This window comes from Pogona vitticeps, chromosome 8 (assembly GCF_051106095.1).
Source record: "Pogona vitticeps strain Pit_001003342236 chromosome 8, PviZW2.1, whole genome shotgun sequence".
NCBI classification, from domain to species: Eukaryota; Metazoa; Chordata; class Lepidosauria; order Squamata; family Agamidae; genus Pogona; species Pogona vitticeps.
This window is the reverse complement of record NC_135790.1, coordinates 15,260,100-15,285,857: the sequence shown is the minus strand read 5'-3', so window position 1 is coordinate 15,285,857 and position 25,758 is coordinate 15,260,100. Positions and strand designations below refer to the sequence as shown.

The following is a 25,758-nucleotide window of genomic DNA, read 5'->3' as shown; positions in this document are numbered from 1 at the left end:
TATGATATATTCAAGAAGAAGAAACCGGACGGCAGACAAACGTCTGCATGCTCTGTATCTTGACCTGCATCACCTAAACCATGGTGCTGATCTCAGGTGCAGTGGAAAATGTTGATCCATTGCCAGTGCAAGAGTACTATTAGACTGCAAACTATTAGCCTAATTTCAGTATAGAAACTGTACAAAGACTGTATGCCATTTTGTGTTCTATCATGCACAACAGTCAGTCATCAAATAAAAAATATATATTCAGGCCCTTTAAAAAGCATTTCTGCTTCTTAGGATGTTGCCAGCACCTTGACAGGTCATGCTGCCTGATTTGCATAATTAGTGCATAGTTATCTCTCTTAGGTACTCATTATGCAAATCCATGTATTGTGATTGGCCAACCCCATTATTACCCAAATGGAGCATGTAGCTTTGAATGGTTATAACGTTGTTATGGCTCAGTAACCACACTGTGCATATGCTGATAATTCAACTAACAGGGTAGTATAATCCGGCCTCTGTAACTGCTTCAATATCTTTGGGATCTGACAGCAAAATTGCTGCCTCAGCTTTTATGCCCCTTTGATAGAAATAGGACCACCTCAAATAAATCTTAATGGGACTTACAAATGTCATAAATACCAAGAAGGAAACTTGCAGAATATTAGAATGAATGTAGCCCCTTGATCCAGCTTTCCCAATGGCTCTCAAGGCAATTATTGCACTCTTTCCATTATTTCTCTTAGGCTCCACATTCCCTGAACTTAAAAATCTGATTCATCTTGTAGTTGGCCTTTCTTCTTTTTTCTTCTTCATCAATGTGAGTTGCCACAGGAGTTGACCCAGGGCAATAAGAAGATCCCTGTGGGATCAAACGAAATATTTTTCTAGTCCAACATATTTTTTGTCACACTGCCTAGCCAGATGCACCCAGAAAACCTACCGTAGGACCCTAAAAGCAACAGCCTTTTCACATTTTCATTTTCCAGCAGGGTGTGGTCAGATGGCGAGAAAGGCTCTCGTTGGATTGTGCTCGAAAGGGTAACTTGACTGAGAACAATCTCCCTTAAAGGCACCCTTCCCTCTGCACAGGAACCACTCCAGCCCAGCTCCAAACAGGGGCATCTCTTCTGGGGCACAGAAAAGGGTTGGGCTGGGTTGTGATTAGCAGAAAATAGCTTGCCCTGGACCAGGTCACAAGTGGTCCAAAATGTTAGCTCTTTCTCCATCTGATTGCATCCTTGTACTCAAATGGACACTGCCTCTTAATCCAGAGGTGGTGTGTGGCCACACTGATGATGATGATTACTTGTAATCTATAAATGTTTAAAATCTACTTTTAAACCCATATCTGACCATGGTGTTGCTTCATATTGTTAGTGAAGCACCCTATGAGTTTCATTTCCCATTTGCTTGGAGCTTGGAAGTAACTATAGTTATAATTATTATATACCCAGTAATGAATACTTTTTTCCATTGAAGGTATACAACTACTGCATTCTGTCCTTATTATAGATGAACATGGGATGACTTCATTCCTTTGGTGGTGTAGTTTTAGTAACTTTTATACAGGTGTTGTAAAAGTTATCTTTGGGGCTGCATCTTCCAGATTTTCCCAGTTAGCATACAAAAATACAAAAGTGATATAGTTATGGGGTGTGGCCTTATTAAATGATAGAGGAGGGATATCACACAGCTCAAGTGCTGGCTGGATGCTTCAACCTCATGTCCTATTGTGTTTGTTGAAAAGATGACAAAGTGGAAGGGAGAGTACAGTGTTTTTTATACACAATATAAAAAAGCAGCATTTAAACTGCTTAAAAAAATAATAAAGTAATACTCAACTGCTTATAATAACAGTCAAAACTTACTGTTTCTGGGCCTTGAAAGTACAAGTTCAGCTTTCCATCTTTGTCAGCTTTGAGCATAAACAACGTAAGTCACACAAGTGATCGGCTTGAATCTTTCCTTTTTGACATGGGTGCACAAACAGAGGAGCAAAGTTAGTTATTGTTTAGGAATCTGGACACATTTGACTATACTGTATATTCCTGCCATAAACATTATAAATTTCCTGGAGTGTGATGTAGCATTACTCTGGGACATTGTATGAAATACATGTGGGCGCACCCTTAAGGAGACCATCATTCTGATTCTCTGCAGTGTATCAGAATGAACACTACATGGGGTGTTCTTATGAAATGTAAATGCAGCGCCCAGCTAAGGTCTGCTCTTAAAGTTTGCACAATGCTCTGGACCAGGTTTCGTTAAAACACTTTAAGGCCATGAACAAAAATGGAGCTGGCTGGTTCCTAGATTCAGCTGATTGTATTAGTTGCCCAGGACAGGCTTCCATTCTACTGGCTATTTATATTATTTAGGGATTATTCCATCAATATATTATTTCAATCCAGAATGCTCCCATTCATCCCATCATGCTGAATTTTTTCAGCTGAAGATGCTTCTGTACTGGAACTGTGCAGTTATACCTGATGATTTTGAAAAGCAGAGTGATCCTGGCACTTCCTGTGATCTGTTATAATGAGATGCACTAGATCTGTGGTGGGATAAACAACTCACTGATCCATTGAGATCATGGATATTTTTAAAGCACAAAAGTAACCGATTGGTGTGTGTTGTTGTTGTTGTTGTTGTTGTTGTTGTTGTTGTTGTTTTACCTTCTTTATTTCAGTGTATAGAATAGGGATCTAGTAAATCTTCTCTTGCCTCATCAGGCTGAGGAACTGCAAAATTATTCTCCTTGCCCTGCAAGAGGGCAAGATATTTTTGTGGCACTCCTGACAAGAGAAAAGAATGAGAATTACATTTTTGCAGATTAAATAAAATCATGCAAACAGTGCTTCAATATAAATAACACACAGCTGCTGCTATGTTGCATCAAATAGCAGAGAAGAGAAGGGAAACAAAATGCAAGGGAGATAGGGAAAGTTACAGAAAATTGAATGCTGACTTCCAAAGAATATCAAGGAGAGACTAGAGGGCCTTCTTAAATGAACTCTGCAAAGAAATAGAGGAAAATAATAAAAGGGGGAAAACCAGAGATTTGCTCAAGAAAATCGGTGATATTAAAGGAACATTTTGTGCAAAGATGGACATGATAAAGGACAAAAATGGGAGGGACCTCACAGAAGCAGAAGACATCAAGGTGGCAAGAATACACAGAGGAATTATACCAGAAAGATCTGGATGTCCCAGACAACCCAGATAGTGTGGTTGCTGACCTTGAGTCAGACATCATGGAGAGTGAAGTTAAGTGGGCCTTAGAAAGCACAGCTAACAACAAGGCCAGTGGAGGTGATGGCATTCCAGTTGAATTATTTAAAATCTTGAAAGATGATGCTGTTAAGGTGCTACATTCAATATGCCAGCAAGTTTGGAAAACCCAACAATGGCCAGAGGAGTGGAAAAGATCAGTCTACATCCCAATCCCAAAGAAAGGCAGTGACAAAGAATGCCCCAACTACCGCACAATTGCACTCATTTCACACGCTAGCAATGTTATGCTCAAAATTCTACAAGGTAGGCTTCAGCAGTATGTGGACCGAGAACTCCCAGAAGTACAAGCTGGATTTTGAAGGGGCAGAAGAACTAGAGACCAATTGCTAACATGCGCTGGATTATGGAGAAAGCCAGAGAGTTCCAGAAAAACATCTACTTCTGCTTCATTGACTACGCAAAAGCCTTTGACTGTGTGGACCACAGCAAACTATGGCAAGTTCTTGAAGAAATGGTAGTGCCTGACCACCTTATCTATCTCTTGAGAAATCTATATGTGGGACAGGAAGCAACAGTTAGAACTGGATATGGAACCACTGATTGGTTCAAAATTGGGAAAGGAGTACAACAAGGCTGTATATTGTCTCCATGCTTATTTAACTCATATGCAGAATATTTCATGTGAAAAGCAGGACTGGATGAATCCCAAACTGGAATTAAGATTGACGGAAGAAATATCAACAGCTTCCGATATGCTGATGATACCACTCTGATGGCAGAAACTGAGGCGGGATTAAATAACCTCTTAATGAGGGTTAAGGAGGAGAGTGCAATTAATTGGTCTGAAGCTCAACATTAAAAAAAACTGAGATAATGTCCACTGGTCCCTTCATCTCCTGGCAAATAGAAGGGGAAGATATGGAGTCAGTGACAGATTTTACCTTCTTGGGCTTCATGATCACTGCAGAGGGTGACAGCAGCTACAAAATTAAAAGTCGCCTGCTTCTGGGGAGGAAAACAATGATAAACCTAGAAAGCATCTTAAAAAGCAGAGACATCACCTTGCCGACAAAGGTCCGCATAGTCAAAGCTATGATTTTTCCAGTAGCGATATATGGAAGTGAGAGCTGGACCATAAAGAAGGCTGACCGCTGAAGAATTGATGCTTTTGAATTGTGGTGCTGGAAGATACTCTTGAGAGTCCCCTGGACTGCAAGGAGATCAAACCTATCCATTCTGAAGGAAATCAACCCTGAGTGCTTACTGGAAGGACAGATCCTGAAGCTGAGACTCCAATACTTTGGCCATCTCATGAGAAGAGAAGACTCCCTGGAAAAGACCCTGATGTTGGGAAAGTGTGAAGGCAAGAGGAGAAGAGGACGACAGAGGACGAGATGGTTGGACAGTGTCCTCGAAGCAACCAACATGAATTTGACCAAACTCCGGGAGGCAGTGAAAGACAGGAGGGCCTGGCGTGCTCTGGTCCATGGGATCACAAAGAGTCGGACACAACTTAGCGACTAAACAACAACAAATCTTGCATCAACTTTTAAAGACCAAATATGTTGGAAAGTCTGTCTGCATTTCTCTCTCTCTCTCCTCTCTCTCTCTCCTCCCAGTCCTTCTCTGCTTATGCCCTCTTGCTGTCTCTCTTACTCTCTGGGTGCTTTTTTTCTTGATATGAAAAAGGACACTACTTCTGCCCAGAGACACTGTTCCAAGTCAAAATCAGTGAGTTCTCCTCCTCTGGTTCTGTGATTAAGAGGATAGAATATAAACCACAATGAGTTAAATTGTGCTTGGTTCCCTCCTGTGTTTTAAGAATCTGTCTGCAGAATTAACCACCTTTTTGCAGCCGCCTCCTGCTATTTTTGTGCAGATTATATTAAAGTTCACTGTTCTTATATCAGAATTCTGTGTCATTTATCCAAGGGATTTAGTGTCACATTTAAAACTGCAAAAGTGAATTCAGGAGTATGTAAAGGTGCTGTTGTCTTCCCATGAGGCTAATGGCATCTTTTTTTTTTTTTTTTTTTTTGCCACCACTTGATCTCAGTGACATACCTTTATTACTGGAGCATAAGTAAAGACAATAAAGACAAGGGTTGCCCTTGACTCTACCCAACAGCTTCTGGATGACATTTTCACATGCTCGGAAGACACTGTGCCCCTTCCTTCTCCTTCCCTCCGATTTTCCAGTACTTTTCAGCCCGGCAGTATCTGTAATTCTACCAGGATGTTACAGAGAGGATTTTAATGAAAGGATGCCGACCCTGCACAACTACACTTTTGAAGCATTAGAACAGGAACTATGGAAGTTTAAAAAAAAAACCACAGAGACAGATTTGCCAACTTCCCAAATGTTCCATCAGACACACTTCCACACACGTACATACATAAGGCCAGAGAATGTGTGTTTTGCTTCCTGATTAAGTCTTTCTGCCAGTGACAGTTTCTCCATAGCAGCAGTCAATAATAGCTCTTATCTACTATTGATTCTTTCATGAATCTGCCATAGTTCAGCAACAAAGTTACTTATCTATTCCAGCTTCCTTATCAAATGTGTGCTCCCAAGACTGTACCTTTCAAACGCAGTTTTTCCCCACCTTCTGGTTCACAATTGTCATTGAATTCTTTAAACAGTTTTTTGCATGTTCACTAGTTCACAACATCTGTTTAATCCCCCAGCCCATTTTTCCAACTTCACAGCTGTCAACTTTCCAACTGCATAATTTTCTTTCCAATTGTACTCCCCCATATGTCTACTGCCCAGAATAGTCCCTACAAATAGATTTATGTCTTATTGACTATCATTCATTCTTCAGTACCAAAACTGTGTTTTTTGTTTTCATGAATCCATGAAGGGTATCAGCTTTGTGTGACAAAATGACATTTTGCTTGAAGGCTGTGGTCACACTGTCAATAAGAACTACATTCAAGCATCATTTAAATTGGTTTAGATTTTATCATTCACACAATGCAAGGGTAAAATCAATTTATATGGGCTTCAAAGCATGTTTTTTTCAACTGGCTAGTAGGGATTTTTAAAAAATACTTCGCTTCTAAAATTGATTCAGTCCAGTGCGGTTTTGTGGAAATGAGTCGATTTCAGCAGTGTAGATGCCAAAACTGTTTAAATCACCAGGAAAAAAAATTATTTCCATTCAGTGCATATAAATGCAGCCACTGGTTTAAATGCCACATGACTTGAACTTGATTTTTAAAAAAGTTTGATCAGAAATCTATTCAAATTGCCAATGTGACCACAGTGTTAGTTTTCCTATGGTTTCTGTTACTGTTTGGCACAATGTGACTTCCCATTGCTGTGACCAGAGTCAGTAATATCTACTCCCAGTTTTGGCAATATTGTCTTTAACAAGCAATGGCCTTCTGGGACTGCAGTTTTGTTTCCTTGCCTGCTCAGTAACTCTTTTTATTGGAGGTGCCACAGATCTAACCTGGAGTCTTCTGAGTGCTTTATCGCCAGGGTTCGCCCGAGACATTTTTCTGCCCGAGGTAAGAGTAGCAAATGGTGGCTACATGTCAAGGTGTGTGGTACCAAAAGCCAGGTAGGTTACATGCAGACATGAAGCAAAATATCTCAGAAGCATCTCTCTCATCCCTGGCAATAAAGACACAGCAAGAAAAATGTTTCACAATACTAAAAATGTGCTGCTTGAAGTGGCCACTTGACTCTGCCTTATGCTGGGGCTGGCCCCACAGCCCCTTGCTCTGACGAACAGAAAATACATACACACCCCATTTTCTCTTATCAAGGAGAACTATGTTTATTCATGATGCACATACTGCTTTTTGGGCCCCAGTGAAAAATACTAATAATCTCTTTAAAAACAAACAGCGAACAAAAAAAAAAAAAGAACAGCATTGTCGGTCCTCACAGAAAAAAGGCCTTATGCTAAGATGACTGAGAGGCAGGCAAATCTCTAGAATCTGTTGCTTTTCTTTTCTTTTTCTACTCTTTGGTTTGTCCCGTTTCCTCTTCAGATTGTGATTTTTAAAAGAATGCTTGCAGGTTGCTGCAAACTACTCCTAATTGGGGGGGGGGGGGACGTTTTGCCAAATATACATATTAACATTAGCGCTAAATAGAACCTCCATGTTCAGGGGCAGCAATAATATCATCAGTTGTTTTCATGCCAAGCATGTGGAAGAGGCATCCAGTTGGCACTTGTTGCAAACAAGACGATGGACTGGAGAGACCTGTGTGGGCCACATTTGGATCACAATTCTTGCGATCCCTCAGAGAGGGCTATGCAAGGCAGGGTGTATGAGAATCAGAGCCCAACAATATTTGGAGGGCCACACATTCCCCACTCCATCTATTCAGTTGATTATCCTGTTGTTCACTATAGCCAACCAGGTACCTCTTGGATCCGATCCAGCAATGTTGTTATTATGTTTTTAATATAATATCACATTGCATATTATCATGTTGCATTATTCAACATCATCAGTTTTATTTCAGAGGGATAGTCAAGTCAATCTGTTTCCACAAAAACAAGCAAGAATCCTAAAAGTGCCATATGACCATTTTTTTTTCTTGGCGATTACTTTATGGTTATGTTGTTGTTTCTGTTTTCCACATTCCTCTAATGGTCTTTTTCCTTTCTGCTGGTGGTGTGGTTTCATGGACATTTTCTGAGAAATGTCTTTGCCTGGAACATACAGTGAACCTCCCCCCCCCCCAAATTCCAATGAACCCCCTATGAGTTTGTTTGTTGCATCTACACACTTTTAATGCTGCTAATCCTATGTAAATTGACCACTACCACTGACGGTGAAAGCAAGATGAAAAGGCCAGCGACATTAACCATCATTAGAATAAGAATCATGTATTCCTCACAGGCGAGATGCACATAATTAGAAATTAGAAAAAGGTCAGATCTCGCCATTATCAACTCAATCAGCTGCTGAGTGCCACACAGTCAATTAATTCAGCATCTGTATTTTTTACAACCCATGCACGTATTCCATCGGACTGTAACTCTTTATCTGGACAGATATACTGCTCAGCGAAGCAGGGACATAAAATGAGAGACCCCAAGCAAATGAGCTGAGATAATTGAGAGATTTATTTTACATACATACATACACACACACATACACACATACACACATATATATACACAGAGAGAGAGAGACATACACATCTATACATCTAAATGAGACTTTCTTGTGTTTGCCCTTGAATGCTGACTTTCAAGAACAGTGTTGTTGGCCACCCTAGACTAGTGGTGACGAACCTATGGCATGTGTGCCACAGCTAGATCACTAACCCTGGCAGCCAAACCTGAGGAGGAGGCTGCAGCCACAGTGCTAGTTCCCCGACAGGTGGCAGGCCAGGATCCAGAGCAGCTGGGGCTGGTGGGCTGGCCGAGCTATAGGCACTGGAAGGGTTGAGCATGACTGGAGGTAGATGTGGATTCCCCCTTCTGCTGCCACATCTGCTTCTGCTGCTGCTGCCACCCACCGCCTGCTGGACTGTGGGTTTGTTTGTTTTGTGTGTTGTTGTTGTTGTTGTTTGCAATTTTGGAATTCAGACTCAAAAAGGTTCGCCATCATTGCCCTAGACTGACAAAACAATATCTGAGACCAACATTCCTTCTAAGGTGCGCGCACACAGATCTCCATCGGTGCCATGCAGCTGCAGCTGGTATCGATGAAACCCCACCCCACGCATAAACGGGTGAGGCTCCCACCCAGCGGGGATGAAAATTAGAGGGAATGTTGTCTGAGGCTGTTTATTATTATTACTTGATTTAATAGATTACAATTCTACACTTCCTCCAAGGAACTTAGGATGGCCTAAATAGCTCTTCCACATCACTACACCCCATCTCCAATTTCATCCTCCAAACAACTTTGTAAATTGGGTTAAACTGGAGGATAGGTGACTTGCTCAGGATCATGACCTTAGGGTGAAATTAGACCATGATCACAAACATTTAGAAGAGGTTTTCCATCAAGTGGTGAAAACATCTGTTTGTTGTAGCACATGCTTTTTCTTACCAAGGCAGTTTGCATTTAATGTGCAAGCTACCTTTATTTAGAATCGTGGTTGTTTGTTCAAAAGTGAGCATGGTCTTAATCTGCAAGTCTGATTGCTGAGGGATATATGTTTGAGGAAATTGCATTGTTGTAGAGGAAACACCTAAATCACAGAAAATATAGATTCCCTTTGATATCAAACGTGACCCTTTGTTTCATGGTTCAGAGGAGTATGAATACTGATTCCTCCACACCCTTTCCAGTTTCGGAATTATAACATTCTAAAAATGGTAGGGGGTGTACATGCATGAACCTTATGAACCCTCCACCCTGATCTACTCAGTTGAATTCAAACTTCTTAAACAGATCTAGGCAAACTCTAGAAGGCCAAGGAACTGCACACTTTCATCCCTGAACCTTTGAGGGATGCACCCATTTCTGCAACTCCCAGTTGAATTTTTTCATTAAAAGGAGAGGGTACTGAAAAAGCCCCCTTGTGCCATCTAGTGGCTAAAAAGATTAATTAAAATTGAGATGGATACATGGAAATCCCCATATATATATTTTAATTAATCTTTTTAGCCACTAGATGGCACAAGGGGGCTTTTTCAGTACCCTCTCCTTTTAATGAAAAAATTCAACTGGGAGTTGCAGAAATGGGTGCATCCCTCAAAGGTTCAGGGATGAAAGTGTGCAGTTCCTTGGCCTTCTAGAGTTTGCCTAGATCTGTTTAAGAAGTTTGAATTCAACTGAGTAGATCAGGGTGGAGGGTTCATATGGTTCATGCATGTACACCCCCTACCATTTTTAGAATGTTATAATTCTGAAACTGGAATATATATATATATATATATATATATATATATATATATATATATATATATATATATATATATATATATATATAGAGAGAGAGAGAGAGAGAGAGAGAGAGAGAGAGAGAGAGAGAGAGAGAGAGAGAGAGAGAGAGAGAGAGAGAGAGAGCAGAGGTTGTCAGCCCCTGGTCCAAGGGCCAGTGCCGGTCCGTGGCCTAAGCCGGAGTGGGCCGCAAAGACAGACCTCTCCCCCCCCCACATGCATTCCCGTCCCCACAGCTGCTTTGTGCACATGCACACATGCCGGCGTGAGCGCTCCCCCATCCTTTCACGCATGTGCCTGAGCGCCTGTGCAAAGGGGTGGCCAGGCAGGCAGGTGTGCAGGTGCTCCTGTGCATGCACGAAAGGGTGGGAGAGTGCTCATGCCGGCGCTGGTGCACGAGCGCGCACTCCCTCACTGCTTTGCACATGCACCCGAGCACGCACATGCACTAGAGAGAGAGCGTGCATGCGCATGAGCGGGGGTTGCCCCACCTTCCTAAGAGACTCAGCCGGTCCGCGGTCCCAAAAAGGTTGGGGACCACTGCATAGGACAAAGATGTTTTGGAGTACATTTTCTTTAAACAACATCAACAACAACTTGGGTGTGGTTGAGGGTGCTGGGACCACCAGAGGTACTAAGTAGTAGCCATTTGTGTTCCTTCCCTCATTTATTGGGTTTTGTTTAAGAACAGAGATCTGGAAATGTATAGATCATATCAAGGAGCCATGGATGGAACAGATTGGAATGCTTCCTAAAGAATACAAGGGTTGGGGAAATTCCTCCACAGTCCTGATTGCCCGTTAGCTAGTGTGACAAACCCAGACCTACTGGGATCTGCCACACTTTTACTAAGCTGCCACCAACCATTCCCTTTAAGAAGTCACACAGACCAGGGATGGATTTTTCAAACAAATAAAAAGAATAAGGTTTATTTTAAATACACACAGGGAAAATAAACAATCAGGTGAATAGGATAAAGTAACGTGGCTTATTCTCACTCATACAAGCATACAGTTTGGTTCACCCAGAACCCTTAACTTAAAGCACAGACCCTGAACCTATCAGTTCTGGCTAACCAACAGACACCTGAACCTATCAGGTTGGTACTCTGACACACAGTAGTACCCTGTCTGACACACTGACTCCCACAACAGCTTCTTCTTCCCAGCTGCTGCTTCGTCACATCCCAGTGTCTCTCAGTGTCTCACAGCATCTCTTATATATACAGTACAGCCCCTCCTCCTGATGTCCCGCCTTCCACTCCCCATAGGATGGAACTTTCCCTCCAAACCCATGACAGACAGGTAACATCAGTGCTGTATGTAACACCTCCCCTCTTTATAAGTTGTTTTGTAGGGGGAAAGCTAACGTGCTTTTCACCAAAAAACAACCTTGATAAAACACACAACAACATTTATACATACCATATTATACTTACTCATACTTACATTCTAAGTTAAACATTTACCATTTAGGCATTTAAACATTTACCATATACATTACATCAATTTACCTTTATTCATACAAACCAAATTCAAAACCAGGTACATTTAACTTTTTATCATCATTATATACACATAGTCCATATTCTTTCGCCGTCTTCATTCTTCAGGTCTTCTTGATAAGGCGTCAGCAACACAGTTCACTGACCCTCTGACCACCTTCACTTCAAAGTCATAGTCCTGTAGGTTTAAAGCCCACCTCATAAGTTTGCTATTGTGGGTTTTCATTGTCTTTAACCATTGCAATGGTGAATGGTCAGTACACAGAACAAAATGTCTTCCCCAGATGTAAGGCTTGGCCTTCTGGATCGCGTAGACTATGGCCAAACACTCCTTCTCCACGGTTGCCAAATGTCTCTCACCTTTTTGAAGTTTCCTACTCAGGTAGGACACTGGATGCTGGTCACCATTCTCATCCTCCTGGCACAGAACTGCTCCTACCCCGCTGTTAGACGCATCGGTGTAGATGATGAACTCCCGGTCGAAGTCTGGAGCACGCAGGACTGGATAGTTGATTAACGCCTCCTTCAACCTCTGGAACGCCGCCTCACAGTCGCTGGTCCACGGGATGCGGTCATCAGCCTTCTTCCTCGTCAGATCGGTCAGCGGAGCCGCAATCTCGCTAAACCTCGGGATGAACTTTCTGTAGTAGCCCACCAACCCAAGAAATGATTTGACTTTTTTCTTGGTGTTGGGTCTAGGCCAATCACGAACAGCTTCTATTTTGGCCTCCAGGGGTTTTATCATTCCTCCCCCTACCATGTGACCCAAGTATTTTATTTCTGGGCTACCCAGCTGACACTTGCTGGCCTTTACTGTTAGCCCTGCTGCACTTAACCTCTGCAGCACTAACTCCAGGTGTATCAGGTGATCTTCCCAGGTATTACTGAAGATCCCTATGTCGTCAATGTAGGCCACTGTAAAGTCACTGAGCCCTGCCAAGGTCTGGTCCATCAGCCTTTGGAATGTGGCTGGTGCATTTCTGAGACCAAAGCTCAGGACTCGAAACTCATAGAGACCAAAAGGGCTGCAAAAGGCAGTCTTTTCTTGATCCCTGGGATCAATTCTTAATTGCCAATATCCCTTTACCAGGTCCAATGATGAGATGAACCGACAACCCCCTATGGTTTCAATCAGGTTGTCTAGCCTGGGCATTGGGTAGGCATCAGGAGTGGTTACACGGTTTAATTTCCTGTAATCGACACAAAACCTAATGCTCCCATCAGGCTTGTCCACAAGGACTATCGGAGAGGACCAAGGACTAGAAGAGGGGACGATTATGTTCTCCCTCAGCATCTCGTCCAGCTCCTTCCTCACCTTGTCCCTATAGGGTCCCGTTACTCGGTATGGGGATACTGCCTGCGGGGGTGCATCCCCTGTGTGGATCCGATGCATCACTCCCTTCACTATCCCCGGCTTGTTGGAAAACACCTGTTGATATTTACTAAGCAGCATTTTTAGTTCTTGCTGCTGGTCTTGGGTGAGTGCAGGACTGATCTTTACCTCCTCTGGGTTGTATTTTACTTCCCCTCTACCCTCCCAGAAGGGTAATTCCGCTTCCTCACTCTCAGCTGCTTTTATCGCGAATAAAACCCTCTGTTCCCCTCTGTAGTAGGGTTTTAGGGCATTCACATGAACCACCCTCCTTGCTTGGTTCTCCTCCTGCTCTATTAGGTAGTTCAGGTCTGACATCTTGGAAATGACCCTATATGGTCCTGCCCATTTGAGCTGCAGTTTATTCTCTCTGCAGGGCCTAAGCCAAAGCACTTCCTCCCCTGGGTCAAAGTGCCTCTCTCTAGCTTTGTGGTCATACCATGTTTTCTGTCTGACCTTCTGAGCTTGCAGGTTTTCTGCTGCCAGCTCTAGATTTCTCCTTAGGTCATTCATCAAGGTGTCTATGTAAGTCACAACGTCTTGTGGGTCATCCTGGGTGATCTGCTCCCAATTTTGTTTGATCAAATCAAGGGGCTCTTTCACCCCTAAGTGTGCAGCAAACATGTCAGAGTGACCCCTTTGTAAGATCATGGGGCGATACTTTTCAGGTACCACCAGCTGACTTCTGATCCCATCTCCCCCTTTTGAGATATTCCTCAGGGTTTCTCTATATAAAATCCCCTTTTTCTCCAGAAATCTCACTGGGGTTTCAGGTGTTAGCTGGCCGTCAGTCACCTGTTCAAAACACTTTTGGAGAGTGGCGTCTGCCTTTTGCTCCTGTCCAAATCTGCTGCCTGTGGTTAAGGTTTCCACCACAGCTTCTGAACTCCCCTCTGCTTCCGTCTCTGGCTCATCATTACCCCCCTGAACTGTCCCTGTGGTGGCTTGTGAGCGTGTAATCACTAGCACCCGTTTCACATGTTCAGCCAGGTCATTTCCCACGAGCACGGCTGCTGGCAGAGTCGATGAAATCGCTAGCCGCCAATCTCCCCTCCAGCCTTGAAAGTTGACAGGTACCTCTGCTGTCTCAAACAACTGAGAATCTGTTTTCACCAGCAAGCAGCGTTTTACCTCCACAAGAGGACCATTTTCCTCAGCCTGATCAGCAGAGGTAGCTGTTCCAGACTGAGTAGTCATGGCAACAGGCTCCCTCAGTGACACTGAGCCTTGCTCTTTTTGGACACAGAACACAGCTTTTGGCTTGGTCCCACTAGACTCCTGAGGCACCATTCCTTTTAGCTGCTTTAATTTCTCACACTCTGAGATTAGATGACCCTTTCCCTGACAGAAATAACATTTTCTGGTGTATTTTGATTCTCTCTCATCTTGTTTTGGTTTTCCCTCCAAAATCTGAGGTCTTAGTTTCATGTCTGAGGGCTTCCCTTCACCATGGGCCCCTCCCCCTTGCTGGCTTTTCCCTGGTCCCTGAGAGTACTTGCTGTAGGTTTCTTTGGGTTTACCTACAGATTTCCCCTCACCCAAGGGCTTTCTTATTTGGGAAATAAAATCTGCGATCTCTGCGGCTGCTGCCACAGATTTCGGTTTCCTTTCCCTCACCTGGAATTTCAATTCCCCATGCAGGACTGAATAGAACTGTTCCAGTGCTATCAAATCTTTAAGCTGCTCATAGGTCTCTGTCCCCTCCTGCGATAGCCATTTCTCAAGCAGCCTCACCAATTGGGCCCCCACTTGGGTAAAAGTCTGTTCTGGCTTCTTGGTGAGGGACCTGAATCTTTGTCTCAGCTGCTCCGCATTTATCCCATGTCTGGCAAACACCAGTTTTTTAAACTCTGCAAAATCTTTCATCAGTTCCTCAGGCATCTCGGCATAAACCTCAGCCAGGCTACCACTGATTAAAGATCGCATGATGGTCATCTTCTCAGTTTCCCTCACTGAGAAGTCCACAAACGCTCTTTCCACTAAGGAAAAGAACACCTCAGGACAATCTCCCTTGTGGTACACAGGGAATTTCTTCAGGTCAGCTTTAGACAGTTGGCCTCCCTCAGAATCCCTATTGTTATTATTGTTCTGGTTCATCAGTTCCAGTTTTCTTAATTCAAACGCCATTCTCTCTCTCTCCAATCTTTCCTCCCTCTCCATTCTCTCTCTCTCTAATTTTTCCTCCACTTCAAATTGCCTCATCCTCAGTTCATGCTGTTGGACTATGAGCAATTTTCTGAGTTCTGGGTTCTGCTCTCCTGTGCTGTCCCCCTGCACTGAGCCAAATTCATCCTCAGAACCTTGGTCAATCTGGGGGTCTTTCACTTCACTCATGTCTGCTACTTGACTTCGAGTCAAGGGCATAATCCCCCCTCAGAACAGGCTGCTTTAAAAAGTCAAGCCTCAAAATAAAACGACCACTTTTTTCCTTCTTGCCTCAGAACCAGCTTTCCCTAGAGATTGCTGCTGTTCCTCAGCACTAACTTGCAACAGTATCGAGTCAGAGCCTACCCCCCTCTGCTGGGCCTCTCAGCTGGCAAGCTAGCTCACTGTTACTACGCAGTTTTGCCTCAGCTTTTTCCCGCCAAAACTAGGCTGCCTCAGAGCACCTTAATCTAAGTCTCCCCAGTTGGCACGTTCTTCTACTAGCGCACCTCCCCGTGAGGTACACCTAGAAGATTACCTACGCGCCTCAGACTGTCCCTGACTAGACCCCCCTTGCTCTGGGCACACTTGCCAAGGCTTTGCTGGACCACTGGACAACTGGACCAGTCGTATCCCACACGCTGGACACCAATCAATGTGACAAACCCAGACCTACTGGGATCTGCCACACTTTTACTAAGCTGCCACCAACCATTCCCTTTAAGAAGTCACACAGACCAGGGATGGATTTTTCAAACAAATAAAAAGAATAAGGTTTATTTTAAATACACACAGGGAAAATAAACAATCAGGTGAATAGGATAAAGTAACGTGGCTTATTCTCACTCATACAAGCATACAGTTTGGTTCACCCAGAACCCTTAACTTAAAGCACAGACCCTGAACCTATCAGTTCTGGCTAACCAACAGACACCTGAACCTATCAGGTTGGTACTCTGACACACAGTAGTACCCTGTCTGACACACTGACTCCCACAACAGCTTCTTCTTCCCAGCTGCTGCTTCGTCACATCCCAGTGTCTCTCAGTGTCTCACAGCATCTCTTATATATACAGTACAGCCCCTCCTCCTGATGTCCCGCCTTCCACTCCCCATAGGATGGAACTTTCCCTCCAAACCCATGACAGACAGGTAACATCAGTGCTGTATGTAACAGCTAGGATAGCGTCAGAAACCATTTACAGCAGGGGTGGAGCAGAGGGGCCATTTCTCAGATATCTTGGCAGCCCAAGAGTGTCAGTTCCAAAGGGTTAGCCAAAGAGACCCATTGGCATTTTTTAAAATGCCATATTTATATACTGCTGCACTGATTTTTTATTAAAGATGTCTGTCAATTTAAGGAAAGGTGAGCTTTTTCAACTGGGAAAAGCCCTTATAGTGGCTGAATTAAAAAAAATAGTAGTGAGGGCATGGAGGCCCAAGGAATTTGTAGATATCCTTCAAAACCTGGCAAAATGGAGCCCTACATCCCCTAGAGGGCATTTTTTGAGCAACTCCCCTCCCAGCAATGAAGAATCCCCCTCCTGAACAATGGTTCCTTCTCTAAACCGTTTTGATATTTTTAAATTAAAATTGGGATGGAAATGCTCTCAGAGAGAGAGAGAGAGATAAGAAAGAAAGAAAGAAAGAAAGAAAGAAAGAAAGAAAGAAAGAAAGAAAGAAAGAAAGAAGATCCCATAAAAAACATAAACATATTGCTTCCTGCATCGGTGCATGAAGAGAATGCCCAAAAGAGATTGATCATGTAAGCTTACAAACATCTCATGTGCAGTCACTGGAATTGTTAAACCATTCAGGAGCCGCATGACTTCTGCAAATGATTATCTGCACTCACCCAAGATCCTCTGGTCCCTAAGGATAGATTAGAAATTTAACTTCTTTGTTGTTATTTTGAAAACTTCCCAAAACATGTTAATATCTTTATTAAGTTAGTGTGAAGTTGAGATTTAAATAATTTAAATGTTGTTGTGTGCCATCAAGTCAAAACCAACTTATACCAACCTTAATAGGGCTTTCAAGGTAAATGAGATATTTAAGGAGTAGTTTTTCCAGGCACACTCCCCAGTGCATTTCCATGACTGCATAAGAATTCAAACTCAGATCTCCTGAGTCCTAGTCCATCACTTTATCCACAGTATTACACTAAGTGTACAGTATATATAAAAATATAAATACAGGAAGAAGCAAAACAGGCAGATCCATTCAGGCAGAAAACTCTACCTTAAAAATCTACTTTTGAGTCTCTCAACTAGATTTGTGCTGCCAATTTAAGGTTGCCACATCTTTTGTCATAAAGGCTACTCAAATTTAAGAGCTGTGTGGGAAGCAAGTAAAATGGATTTCTCCTACACATACTGTACTGGGAACAGTTTTGTCTATTGTATTGGGTACTGCAAATGTCCAAGAATTTTGTTTGTTTTGCTTTTGATAAGGACTTTTCAGAATTCTCAGATTTCCGCATGAATTCAACAGAAAGGTAGTGAGATTTTTTTACAAAATAGAATGTGGAAGAAAGGTACAGATTGAGTCATCCATTCTTAGTCATCACCAATTCCTGCATCCTGAATCTTTCTGTCAGGGTGTGAAAATATCTCTGCTGATTTCACTGTGTTTCACAAAATCCTTCTTAGAGTGGCTTTATTTCTTCTTCCTGTGAACACACTTTAGCTTTCCGTGTTTTAAAATGTATACTTTTATGCAAAATGGCTTGCAACGGCTAACAGACATGTCAGTTTTCTGACTGAGGCGGGTTTCTCCTCACGGAAAATACAAGGAGGTCCAAAAACTCCACTGTCACTGAGACTGTCAGGCCCAGCACATTGTTTTGCTGCCACCTTCTCCTCTCACATACTTCCTGCTGTGACTTCCCTGGAAATGCCCAGTAAGCAACTTCCCCCAAAGCATCCCAGTTTACCTTATCTGTGTAGCTTCATTCGTTCCCTTCATCCACAACAAGGACTCACAGATGTGTTTCTTTAGTTCCCATTAATGGACCAAGCCACGGCTGTACAGTAAGTGCCTCCCTGGTTTGGTGTGCTCACGCGCCACCTCTTGTGTTCAGTGGTGGTGTGTCATTATTTTAATCTCAAGAATCCTCCAGAGTAGAGAAGGGAAAAGGAGAAATTTGCCCCCTGTTTGCCCTCGGTTGGCTATGCTTCTGATTAACCTTTTCCTTTATAAACCGCCCCCCCATCTGTGCCCTTTTCTCTTGCCTTCTTTGTGATTCAGTTAGAAAAGCGCTCCCCGTGCATTCGGAGAGAGAACGGCCTGTGGTTGTCCACGTCCTGCTCACCAGACTCTTGTGACTTTTCAGAGTTGCTTTTGTTTAGATCAGTGAGTTCAGATATTAATCAGCCAAGAACAAAAGTAGGCCTCCGTATTTGTCTAAAGCAGTGGTTCTTAACGTGGGCGATAATGCCCCCCAGGGGGCGATTTCATTTTTCAGGGGGGCGGTAGAACGAAAAGGGGTGGCGTGAGGGCGCTGGAGCAGAAGGGGGGCGGTAGGGGGGCGCTGGAGCAAGCCAAACCTGTGAAGATGGCTGCAGCCTTTTTACAATGTGCATGAATATATATTTTCCTCCAATCTTAATTTAGTTTCAGAGTTTTCATCTTGAAATATTTAGTTCCTGCATTGCGATTTGTTTTTATGCCCTTTTTATATTACTTTTTGCGTCTTAAAATTCGCTTGCAACTAAATCATTAAATGTTACTTTTGGGGGGCATTTTTCTTGGAATTGAATTTTGTTTTCGGGGGTCATTGGATTTAAGAGTCATAAATAAATAAATAAATAGATGAATGAATGAATGAATGAATGAATGAATGAATAAATAAATAAATAAATAAATAAATAAATAAATAAATAAATAAATAAATAAATAAATAAGGTATCATCACCGCAGGGAGGGGGGCGATGATAAATTCCTCAATGGTTCAAGGGGGCGTTTCTTTCAAAAAGGTTAAGAACCACTGGTCTAAAGTAGGGACATGAGATGAGATGAGGAGGTCTCTTGGCAAGGAATTCCCAAAGCCCCACAGGATTCTTTATCTCCAAAGTGAAAGAGAAAAAAAATGTCCTTTTGCACAAGATATACTTGTACAAAACTTGTACTTTTTTCTTTATGTATGATGTCACTTTATCCACTACATCAGACTAAGTGCTCAATATATATAAAAATATGAATACAGGAAGACTGAGAAACTGTTCAAAAAGAGGCACACAACTCAATCAATGTTTGTGATTCTTAAAAATCCATGAAATAAAATATCATTTGCCATTGTATCATTTGCATTATTTGCATAAAAACTGTCCTTGTAACTGCAAAAACTCTTGGTGGGAACAACCAAAAAATTCTGGCCATACTGCAACACAGGAGAAAAATTTTACAGTTTCTCATTCTCACAGTGAGGCAAGCATGGATTTGCAAGTCTTCTTTCCAAAGCACACAGTTGTGAGTTCTATAGCAGATTAGAGGGCAAACATGAGTAGATTTGCATAGCCATCCTACCCCTGAGCAGCCTTTGACTAATAGGTGGCTACTAAAATTAGCAAGTTGAAAAGGTGCTTTGAAATTTAAAGACTCTTTGTTACAGTAAAAAAAAAAAAACTGATTTATTGCCCTGTAGTGAATAGCTGGGATTTTATATATTATTCAAGATTTCAAGCCAAGGCTGTAAAAATGTAAGGTCTCAGTTCCATGCATGGAATGTTTTATGTGTAAATTTTTTAACATTTATGGGGTATATTTTATTGAGGCCAAGACTTTGCTCAGGGGAGAGCTTACAGTCACATTTCCTCTCTCCAATCTTGTTAGGAAGAGTGGCCATATGAGAATAATCAGAAACGTTTTTACACAGAATACTTGCGGGGGGATCCCAAAAGCACTCCAGGAGTGAAATGCCAGATTTTACAAATGGAGTTTCTGGTACTTTTCAGCCTGCCAAGATGCCAGCAGTATGCACTGTAGAACATTGACCCTGAGACCAGCGCAAGATGTAATGGAAAACCATAGTATTATCCTTCCTTGTTCTCATCAACCATAGTTTTTAAACCACCTGCAGTTTCCTGAGTTTGGGCATCATTACGAATTGTGTGTTATGTACTGTGAAGTTGGAAATTATTTTTAGCAACCCCGAAAAGGGCTTTCTATGGCCAAGCAGGAATTTGAACCAAGGTCTCTCGAGTCCTGGTTGACAACTCTGCCCACTGCACCACACGGGGTGTCCATAAAGAATTGTAACTAATGTATAACTAGAAATGAATGGTTTTGACTTTCTCCTCCCAGAAATGAAAGAGAGTGAATGAGAAGAGAAGAACACAGAGTCCAAGATTCCTTGCAGATTATTCACACAGCTTGGAAGTGTTGTTTTTTGGAATAACATTCCTAAAATCTCCAGTGTAGCCACTGTATTCCAAAACGTAGTTTTCCCTAGTTCTGCCCATTCATGTAACATGAAAGCAAGGCTTACGTCTACATTAGGTGGGTAGGTAGAAGTTAGTCATTGAGCTACTCACATTTAATTGACTGTCTTCTATACATAAAGGTAAAGGTTCCCCTTGACAATTTGTCCAGTCATGTCTGACTCTGGGGGCAGTACTCATCCCCGTTTCCAAGCCAGCATTTGTCCATAGACAGTTTCCGTGGTCATGTGGCCAGCGTAACTAGACATGGAACGTCGTTACCTTCCCACCATGGTGGTACCTATTTGTCTACTAACATTTTTACATGCTTTCGAACTGCTAGGTTGGCAGGAGCTGGGACAAGCAACGGCAGCTCACTCCGCTGCGTGGATTTGATCTTACGGCTGCTGGTCTTCTGACCCTGCAGCACACAGAGGCTTCTGCAGTTTAACTCACAGCACCACCACATCCCTCATCACCACGTCTTAGGATGCCTTAATAACTAACAAGTTTGTTTGATCTAACCTTTTGGCAAGTAAAACTCATGCAAGTGTCATAAGACGCTCTGTTGATTTTCCAGCAACAGATAAGCATGGCTATATCCCACTGGAAATTTCTGAACTGGCATCTTTAATAGCTTTCTTCACCTGATGTCCTCTGGTTGTACTTAACTACAATTTCTACTGTCAGCCTTTCTGGATGTGAATGATTGGAGCTGTAGTACAGTACAAGTGGAGGGAACATGGTTGTAGGCGGGTGATCTGTACAGGTATATATTAGGCATTCATGTTTGTTTGGTTTGGTTTGGCTTTTTGGTCTTTGCAAGTTCTGTGCAACTCCATACCCAAATCTGTCCTGCCTCCTTTTTCAGTAACGGGCCTTGGCTGCTCTTCTGAAGCAGTGATATAGAAACTTAAGGGACTGTCACACAATTAATATTAGCTTAATACACATGTTGTTGTTTAGTCATGTCCGACTCTTCGTGATCCCATGGACCAGAGCACGCCGGCCCTCCTGTCTTTCTGCCTCCCAGAGTTGGGTCAAATTCATGTTCGTAGATTCAGTGACACTGTCTAACCATCTCATCCTCTGTCGTCCCCTTCTCCTCCTGCCTTCACACTTTCCTAACATCAGAGTCTTTTCTAGGGAGTCTTCTCTTCTTATGAGATGGCCAAAGTATTGGAGTCTCAGCTTCAGGATCTATCCTTCCAGTGAGCACTCAGGGTTGATTTCCTTCAAAATGGATAGGTTTGTTCTCCTTGCAGTTGAGGGGACTCTCAAGAGCCTCTTCCAGCACCACAATTCAAAAGCATCAATTCTTCGGCGGCCAGCTTTCTTTATGGTCCAGCCATGCACATACATAGTCCCAAAAAGGCTGGTACCAACATGTGCAAAGCTTTTAGGGTTTAAGCAGCAGAAGGTCCAATAGCCCTTGCTTTTATTGTTATTGTTATTGCTGTTGTTTGATAGCATATAGCTATTTGGTACAGTGGTGCCTCGATTTACGAAATTAATCTGTATTGGACCAGTGGCCATAACTCGAAAATTTCATAAGTCAAAGCACCATTTCCCATAGGAATGCACTGAAAACAATTTAATCTGTTCCGACCAAAGAAAAAAATCCAGGGCTTCCAAAGCTGCTCCCGCTGCCCTCTGCCTCCTGTCCCCGGACGGGAGGCAGAGGGCAGCATGGATGGGAGGCGGAGGGCAGCGGGGGCGGCTTTGAATGTCCAGCCATTTCCCCTGCCTATCGTAGGTCGAAGCTTCGGCCACAAGTCGAACCAAAATTTTGCGGCTGGAGCTTTTTGTACCTCGAAATTTTTGTAAGTAGAGACATTCGTAAGTTGAGGCCCCATTGTAGTTTAATCATAATCCTTGTTATTTTTTTTTCCAGGTTATTTGCAAGGCTCCTGCTTGACTAAAGAACTCTTAGCCAATAGTCAAGCATTATTCTTTTTCTCATAGTGATACCTCTCCCAAGTTGCCCCTTGCCATTTGCAGTTTCTCTCAGTACAAACAATTAAATCGACATTTGAATTAATCAGGGGCACCATTTCAGTCAATCAGCCTGTTTTGACTGATTACAATATCAAATTGATTAATAAGTGTGGGAGTCTTGGTTACTCAATTACCTTCAGAATGTAGTGATAGAACAGTGTTTCTTAGAAGTGGACTGACCACTCTTCATTTGATCATCCCCAGATGGTGAAAGCCATTCAGGTTCTGAGGATTCATCTACTGGAGTTGGAGAAGGTGAATGAATTGTGCAAGGACTTTTGTAATCGTTACATCACCTGTCTCAAAACTAAGATGCACAGCGACAACCTACTCAGGAATGACCTTGGGGGGCCTTACTCTCCGAACCAGTCCTCCATTAACCTTCACACACAGGTAATGGTTGAAAAATGTTCAACACAATATCTGCCTCCTTAGAAAGAATTTAGTTTTCTTCCGGCATTGTCCAGAATCAGGTCAGTAATTTGCACTTACGTAAAGTAAATCATGCAAATCTCAGCAGCAAATGGCCACTTGTTAACACAACTTGCTTGGCTACATTCAAAAGTACGTTCCCAAGGAATAAGATCCACACCACACTAATGAGTGGCAATCTGTCACCACAGTTGATGTGTTTTCCCTAATGCAATTATAAATTGCCATTAGAGTTTGGCTGCTTTCTTATTTTCAGATGTTTGTGCATGTGCATGCATATGTGTGTGCGCGCACACAAAACATAGTAGAGGAACAATGGATGTTTCCACTCATTGAGACAATGAAGTACCATGGGAAGGGCTGTATGCGTGTCTACATGTATATGGGTTTTACAGTTTTTTCTTTAATGGACATCAGAGTGAGCCCAATCCTGCTCTGATTAAGGCTAAAAGAGAGTGACATGGCTAAGGGCACCTAGAAAGTTCATGGCAAAGTTATCTGAACTTATAAAGTCATAGTTCTTGGCTCTATATCTTAACCACATTATAACAGCTCTTAAACTATGAGATTCTGAATTCGCATAGGAGTGACTGCATTACTCTGTTGCAAGAAAACCAACAAAACGGTCTTGAGACACTTTACAGACTAGCTCATTTTATTTTACATAAGCATCATTGAATACAATAGGGCTATATCTGATGAAGTCAGCTTCAGTCCATGAAACTTTGTGTTAGGAAAGTTTATTAGTCTTCAAGGAGCCATGAGAGGTGGCATGCTAAAATGTTTTCTACTCTATTTACTTTTAGCTATTTACTTTTAGCTATTTACTCATTACCAGCTATCCTACCCCGTTCATGCTTCCTCACCCTGAAAAACCACTTGCAGTGATACAAAGCGAGATGGTGAAGGATGGGATGCAGGAAAAATACATTTCTTTGTGGGCCAATATTTCATAATTTAGAACAAGCAGAACTTGCAAAGAATGATAATGTTCCTATCAAATACATTTCTTGCATTGATACAGTTGTTGGCGTACATGCACATCCTTCATATGTATAATGAGGCCTGCTTTTTTTAAGTTTGCAACTTCCAAATGAAGAATTGCATGTGCCCACCTGAAAAGAGATCACGGTGTAGGTTTATTCACAAATTGGGAATAACCACAATGGAGCACAGCTAAGCACCATAGGGACTTATTCTCAATGAACACAGAAAGGATCAGGGTATAAAGTTGCCATCTTTTCTGTTTACTCTTACATTTGCTCCTATACTGAATGCACTCCTGTTTCATCATATGCAAGAATGCAGCATAAAGCTCCCATCCATTGCTTGGGAAAAAGAAAACTGATTTTTAAAAAATTCTTATTGAACATGGTAAGTAGCTCTCTTTGTAATAAAAGCTTCTGGGTTATTGTGGGGCGGGTTGTTTTGTTTTGTTTTTGTTGAACCTATCTTTTATGTGCATTCCAAAAAATCCTTTTCAGCATTGTATTTCTGAGCCCTGGAGATACAAATAAATCTCTGTTACATTTTACTGACAAGGGAAAGATTGATTTGGGAGAAGAAGAAAAAGAGAAGTGCAACAAACTTGCTTTTCTATTCCTTCTGTTCCACTTTTTAAAAGAAACATAGTGAGAGTATGGCTTGGAAAGGGGAACATATTTTTCAGATGTCAGTAGATGAACAATACCTCCCCCCCTCCATCTTATCACTATTTGTTAGTTTCAGTTCCAACCCGGAATTACCTCTGCTGCATTTTATTTATTTGTTAGATTTGTTGTTGTTTAGTCGTTGTCGTGTCCGACTCTTCGTGACCCCATGGACCAGAGCACGCCAGGCCCTCCTGTCTTCCACTGCCTCCCAGAGTTTGGTCAAATTCATGTCGGTTGCTTCAATGACACTGTCCATCCATCTCATCCTCAGTCGTCCCCTTCTCCTCCTGCCTTCACACTTTCCCAATATCAAGGTCTTCTCTTCTCATGATATGGCCAAAGTATTGGAGCCTCAGCTTCAGGATCTGTCCTTCCAGTGAGCACTCGAGGTTGAATTTGTTAGATTAATATCCCATATTTCCTCCAGTGACTTCATAGCAACTTGGCTCTTTCATCCCTATGCGATAACTCAGGCTAAGAGAAAATTAATGACCAATTTTGTTTCAGAAGAAACTAGAACCTAGATCTCACAAAACCCAGTCTGAACCTCTAATCACTACACCACATTGGTTTTCAAGGGCTAGCAATCCCTTACTACTAACCATTAGCAAATTCTCTGTGGACTAGTAATCAAAGCTCTGTTCTAGCCCAGACAGGTCATCTCTCACTTATGGGTTGCAGTCTGCCCAAAGCTGGCATACATAAACTGTGCGATGACGGTGAAAGCAAACAACTCTTACATGATGCAATGACAGTAGGCTGCAGTCAGAACCACTGTTCCCAAACATTCTGACATTAGCTCCCATGTGACATCCAATGTGTAAATCCATGCTGTTAATTTGTTTAATTATTTTGCCAACATTATTTGTCTTGTATTCTCGAAGGCTTTCACAGCTGGGATCTGATGGTTGTTGTGGGTTTTTTTGGGCTCTTTGGTCGTATTCTGAAGGTTGTTTTTCCCAACGTTTCACCAGTCTCTGTGGCTGGCATCTTCAGAGGGCAGGAGTCTGAATGCTGTCTGTGCTCTGGTGCAGTTTGTTTGGATACTTGAGTATTTATAGCTGTGGGATCAGCTTTTGTCCTTTTCAGGAGATGGGTTTTTGTGTAGGTACCCTTTTCCACCACTGCCTAACGACCAGCTAT

General features: G+C 42.4%; 1 protein-coding gene across 10 annotated transcripts in view; it reads left to right on the top strand.

The window, feature by feature from the left end:
* The window catches only part of PKNOX2 (PBX/knotted 1 homeobox 2), a 529,964-nt gene that overhangs the window by 431,338 nt on the left and 72,868 nt on the right, over positions 1 to 25,758 (top strand). For all 10 annotated transcript variants that reach the window (XM_078379795.1, XM_078379793.1, XM_078379794.1 and 7 more), the window contains one exon: positions 22,736 to 22,924. In XM_078379795.1, the coding sequence (XP_078235921.1) occupies positions 22,736 to 22,924 (189 nt within the window). The remainder of the gene's footprint in view (positions 1 to 22,735; positions 22,925 to 25,758) is intronic.